This window comes from Sinocyclocheilus grahami, unplaced genomic scaffold, assembly GCF_001515645.1.
Source record: "Sinocyclocheilus grahami isolate Dianchi unplaced genomic scaffold, SAMN03320097.WGS_v1.1 scaffold1728.1, whole genome shotgun sequence".
Taxonomy (NCBI): domain Eukaryota; kingdom Metazoa; phylum Chordata; class Actinopteri; order Cypriniformes; family Cyprinidae; genus Sinocyclocheilus; species Sinocyclocheilus grahami.
In genome coordinates, this window is record NW_015506907.1 from 42,742 (window position 1) to 49,109 (window position 6,368).

General features: G+C 41.9%; 1 protein-coding gene across 1 annotated transcript; it reads right to left on the reverse strand.

The window, feature by feature from the left end:
* Positions 1-462: 462 nt before the first annotated feature.
* On the reverse strand, positions 463-6,368 carry LOC107572283 (protein Tob2-like). Its single transcript, XM_016258703.1, has 2 exons — positions 6,174-6,368; positions 463-3,505 (listed from the first exon to the last, which is right to left on the reverse strand). The coding sequence occupies exon 2, from the start codon at positions 3,235-3,237 to the stop codon at positions 2,077-2,079; it is 1,161 nt and encodes a 386-aa protein (XP_016114189.1). The 5' UTR covers positions 3,238-3,505; positions 6,174-6,368; the 3' UTR covers positions 463-2,076.

Genomic DNA, 6,368 nt, shown 5'->3' on the forward strand with positions numbered 1-6,368 from the left:
TTTTTTTTTTTTTTTTTAAATTACTGAGAACTTCAGACTGTTTCCCAATAGAGAGGATAGACATTAAAATTATTAAAGGATCTTTGCATTTTTGTGCATTTAAGGGTCAATATTGTTAATGTAAGAAACCTACACTGACTAAGGAGCTAAACATTTTGGTTTTGAACATTTAGGATGATAGGAGGTTTATGTACCATCATGCTTTGGAATACTTAATGTTTAAATATAACATTTAAGGTTTCATAAACTGTAAGATATCAAACATACCGTCAAATCCTCCAATAAACAGGAGAAACATCAAACCAAAACCTACCCATCTTAAAATGAATGACGTCTGTAGAAGATAAGATGCACATTCACCACTTTGTTAAACATTTTATTAGTCATTTCATCTTGCATATATTGCATTTATATTCATATAGTTATTTCTGAAAAAATAACTTCAGCACGTAAGAAACTAAACAAAAGATCTTCAACATAAGAAATATATACATATTCATGTCATAGTCGTATATATATCTCTTAATTTGCTTTATAAATGCCGTAGAGAACTCTTTTGAAAAAACACACGAAAAAAAATAGAAAAATTGTAAATAAATTACAAACAAATGTAAAAATACACCCAGTCGTAGCATTTATAGAAGAATCTAAACCCCTGCCACCCCAAATGAAACTGACTGAATATTCATGAAGCTGACGTTCACATTTCAAATATCGAGGAGGGACATCACAACAACGGTCTCACCCAAACATCTCACCAAAATGTTTTTAATACAATCTTTAAACTACATTTCCAAGCTATAGTTTAGACATAATTGACCATTAAAGGGCGAGTGAAGGACCTTTAGCATATAGCGTTTACTGTGAGGCATTACAGGAGCTTCCAAAGATCCGGTGCGTAAAGTGCAATGCAGCTGGACGGGACGGGACGGAACGCTGAGGGGGAAGGGATGTCAAAGAAAGCCAGCATTGGCTCCTACCTTCAAGAAGATTCTAGAACGCCAGCCTCCATCCTACCTCAAAACGTTTCACAAAACTCAGCCACTGCAGTCAGAATATATGAGGTAACATTCAGAGTCCTAGAGTGGAGTATACAAAGTGCAATTTTCACTGTAGCATCTCTTCCAAACCACCATTCACGACCTCAGGAACGTAAAAATAACAGCGTTAAATTCAACATGCGTCTCTGTGCCGGCAAGCTATTCAGAGTGTCTCCACATCAATGACCTTTAATCTCGTGTCCTATCCCATTCAAAGACATTCGGTGGTTAATCAAAACCTCCAACTGTTACCTTCACGCACTTTTGACCGGGAACCCAAGTGTGAAACCAATCAGACTCACGCAACAATCATTCTGCCAGTTTGTCTTGCGTGTCTGAACTTACGAGATCTGCAAGAACGAAAACATGCATCAATTCTCAATCTGACTCACTAGAAATGGTTTTAAACACTGGCTGGTTTCATCAGGATATGACAATGTGTTCAAACTGAACAGGAGAATCCTAAAGCTAAACCAACATCGTAGACGTGAGCTGCCTCTTAATCATCAGCTCAAGAGCATGAGACCCATGTCGGTTCAGAGAACATGCCATAAAATTACCATAAACCCTCAATTATGATCACTGAGGTGTGACCAAACTGTTAACGTGGGTGTAATCTCCAGAGCGTCATATTTCTGAACATAAACACCATCCAAAAATCCATTTTAGACCTCTAGAATCTAATGTAAGAATATTAGCTTTTTTCCCCCAGAGTCAATTTTAAAAAGTAGCATTAATCAAAGCAGATTAGAGAGACAAACATTTGGGCAATAAAGTGACTCATTACTGAAAACAACAAACGCAAAAACACCTGTGCAACAGGAGGTTGGTTACTCCAAGAGATAGTCAATTCATAAAATAAACAACATCATGGAACGAGAAACAAAGGAACGGAAAAATAACAAATCACAAGTAATACTCAATTAGTAGTTATAATACTCTTAATTTATCATGGTGGTAGTAACGATTCATGGAGGGGGGAAAAAATTCCTCAAGGAAAGTGTTTCAGCACTGGGATCTCTTCAACTCTGAGACTTTAATTGGCCAACACCACAGGTTGGAAGGCCTGGCCGGAATACTGCAGGTTGTATCCGAGTCCTTCCACGAATGGAGGTTTATCTATGAAGGAAATTCCACTGTTGCCTCCAATGATTCCCACAGCCTGTCCTGGTTGTGGACTGGAGAATGGATCGAAGGAGGCGTGTGGGTGTGGAGCCTGGAATGGCGCCATTGACGGACCTTCGGCGTCAAAGTAGATGGGCCTCTGGGAAGCGGGAAACACAAACTCTTTGGCATTAGGAGACAATTGGCTTGGGATGGGACCAGCTAGAGAGTGCATGGAGAGGGAAAGGGGTTTGTGCTTGACCAGCCCCGGGGGGGAGATGGTGCTTGGGGAGCGCGTGATCATCCTCTGTTGTGGAGCTGTGACAGCGCCAGAACCGGAGGCAACTCCAGGGTTCCCGCACTTCTTCATCTTGGTGGAGCCAAATTTGGTGGCGGCGAAACTGGCTGTGGTGAAGGTGATCGGCTGAGGTGTGGGCCGCGAGTTGGGTGTAGAGTACAAAAGGCTGGTGCTTGGTGGCGACGGGGTGGATGTGTTGGAGGAATGAGCGCTGGGATTGGTGGGAGTGCTGGGAGCAGCGTAACCGAACAGTCCTGGGCAAGATGAGGTAGAAAGAGGAGTTGGCGAACTGGAGAGCGACGGTAGCATAACCGGCGACACCTGGCCACCGATGGGCACGAAGACCTGAGCCTCTGGGTTAAAGCCCAGACTCTTGACATCCTCGAACTCCACATCTCCTTTGAGAGCGACGTCGGAGCTTTCGGTATCGCCCCCTAAACCTGGCGGATCCTCCGTGTAGAGGACTTTCACGGCACCCTTTTCCCCAATCTGGTAGGACACTTCATAAGGATCGATCCAAATGCTGAGCTCGGGGGGAACGTTGGCGCGGACTTCCTCTGTGTCCAGACCGCTTCTCCTGGCTGCCAGCTCCACCACAGGGTCCCTGGGAGCTCCCAGTTGCAGGCAGCGGAAGGCAGAACCACGTAAAGGAGCTTCAGGGTACCAATGCCCTTCGAAGCGGGACACCAGGATACGCTCCAACTCCTCACCAAACAGATCTGCCCTACGGCGCGGGAGCTTGTTGTACAAGTAGGACACGATGAAGTTCAACGCAACTTTAACTTCCAGATGCATGATGAATTTGATTATGTGTTGAAAGTTCCTTCAGTTATACAGAGATTTATGGCCGTCCTATCATCACTTGCAAATATCAAGGTGAAAGTCTTTAGTCTTTGCCTTAAACGTCAATTTAAAAGCAAGGGCCTCTGATTTTGGATCGTTGCTCAGAAATTGCGTAAAAGTGATTGTCAGAGACCAGTTGATCTTTAAAAATCTTCACCCTGAAGCATTGATGTATGAAGACCGGACAGCAGCTTTCCAAGATCCAGTTTCGTCAAAGCCTCTAGAAAGACAAAAACAGACCAGTTAAACAGAATATTAATACGCAGTTCATTGACTGTCTGTGTGCAGGTTTCTTTGTTTTAACAGATGCTGAGGCCAAGGTACCAATCCGTGATTATCTTCATGAAATCCTTCATCTGTCCCTCTGGCTAAAGCATTTAGGATTACATGTGCTAAGAGAGGAAAATTTGCCACCAAATGCATCCTGTCCACTCACAGTAGCTCAAAGAAACACTAAAGCCCTATTCGCACGGGATTAGTATTATCTGGAGACCTTGTGTGATTTTGAAATTACCCCCCCCCCCCCACATCTGAATTTCGTGAGGTGCATTCGCACGGGATAAGCGAAGCCTGTGATTTTACTTGAATTTACTGACTTATCTCCCGGATGTCAAGGCTTTGAGAGTCCCGTTCTATGGTCCAGATGGATTTTAAAAAAAAACAATATAGTTTCGTGCACTGTGTCATTTATATTTCACCAGGTTAAAATAATATCTCAAGCTTTGTGCTCGATTTATTTATAACACATTAACCTCAATCTTTTCAGCTTTCTCTGTCTGCAAATTGTATGGTGTACCTATATAACAGCACCCAAAATACTATCAAACATTCCAACGCAGCTCCATTCTTCGCGGAAGATGGATAAAAAGGCGCACAGGAAAAAAAAGAAGAAAAAAAAAACTCATACGACCTGCCAAATGCTGGCTAAATCACAGAGATGCCGATTCGCACGGGACTAATATTAGCACAGGACCTCGGTGTTCGGCTTATATGGTATAGGTCATTTGCGGGGGAATTTTTACTTTACAAATTACAGACATGGCCGATTCGCACGGGATTAAGATCAAGGCGCACAGGAAAAAAAAGAAGAAAAAAAAAAACTCATACGACCTGCCAAATGCTGGCTAAATCACAGAGATGCCGATTCGCATGGGACTAATATTAGCACAGGACCTCGGTGTTCGTTATATGGTATAGGTCATTTGCGGGGGAATTTTTACTTTACAAATTACAGACATGGCCGATTCGCACGGGATTAAGATCACAGACAACCTCCGCAATTATTACAAATGACTGGAGGTCACCAGGTAATACTAATCCCGTGCGAATAGGGCTTAAGAGGGAACGTCCTACAAGGATATATCATATGACTTCAAGCCCAGTGAATGTCATTTTTGTCTCAATAGTGGAAAAGGCATCACTTTTGACTGTGCCAGAGTATACACTTTACAGGAAGTAACAAACCAAAGGTTTGTGGTTTATAGTTTACCTGCACATTAAACAGAGATGGGAGAAAGCATGTAATTTTTTTAATGACACCTAAAATGGCATCACATACACTTACTGTAATACATTCTATCGAAATTAGAAAAATATCATATTGTGCATTTCGAGTTTTAAACCATCTGAGGGGAAACCTTGTAAACTGTTGATAAAATGGTGCTGTTGAAGGCAGGAGTTAAAAACTACACCTCCCGGCATGCACCACGCCGCCGCCTTTGACGTCATCACCGCGCGTGTGAATGTTGATGTGACGCCTCCGCATTTTCAAAACACTGATAAGCTCCGTTAAAAGCCCGTTTTATAAATGCACCGCCCTTGTAAAATTTATAAGAGAGGCGGATCCGCGTTGAGCTTGCAACAACATTTGATGACAGTGACAGTAAATGTCACGAAACGGATGATTCTTCAGAAAAGAGACGCGTTAAATAGTGCGCTTAAACACCGATAAATACCAGCACTGTTATTTCATCATGCAGCCATTAAATTCAAAACGCGGTTTAGATATATGGACATAGATGTTAGGTGATTTGATATTTTCCTTGTGCAATTTTCTTCTTAATTTAAAATGCATGATTAAAAAAATAAATAAATCTAATCTCTATTCGAGATTTTATGCTGTCATTTAATATGTTGAAATTACTAATTGATCAAATAAACTAAACGAGCAGTGCATCCATCTGAAAAATTAATGTCGTGATTTCAATGTCACTCAATGTCAGAGTTTGATCAAATGCCACAACATAAACAAACACTATCCAACACAACACAGTGAAACAATAACAGTGTTGCATGACAATAGAAACAACTGAAGCAGGTGGGATGCAAGGGGGGGGGGGTCCCCTCAAAGAAACTTAATTTATTTTAAGATAACTTCATTATCCAACTCCAAAACTAACCAGAGAGTTTCAATTCAAAACCACAAATCCCGAGCGTTAGAATTCAATTTTGCACGCTTATCCCAGTTCACAAAAGCTGGTATTAGAACAACGTGTTCCATAAAGTTATTTCTGACACTGGGATATAAAATGAGCTTTAATGTCCAGCAGCTGTTAGACGCCGAGAGCAGAGAAATAAGCAGCTTTTGCGACCCTCTGGCCTGGTTTAGTCACCTCAGCACACCATTAAAGCCAAGGACATCTGTGCAAACACGCATTCGTCAAGAACTCAAACAGGGTTGCATGCAAATGCCGCAAATATGATCAATTAGCGGCATATTATTGTATCTTTAGATTTGTTACTTCGTGACAGTCTAAAATGGACGACAACGCATCACTCGTGATTCAAAACAGCAAAGATTAAATATGCACGTTCAACATCAAGTCCAGCACCAATATATTCTGATGAAAACTGTTGGTGGTTTAAATAGAAATGAATCGAGTACTTACCGATTAAAAGCTCTGTTTCTTCCCTGCACGTATTAATTCCATTAATTACACAAATATCGGTGCTTGAGGCGTTGGAGAAATCCTTCACAGCCATGCGTTGCGGTTTGACTGAAACGCACTTTTATTTTTATGTGAGGTTTAATTCATGTCCATGCTCCCGCACGCGCCCGTGGAAACCTCGGGTCGGCAGCCTCG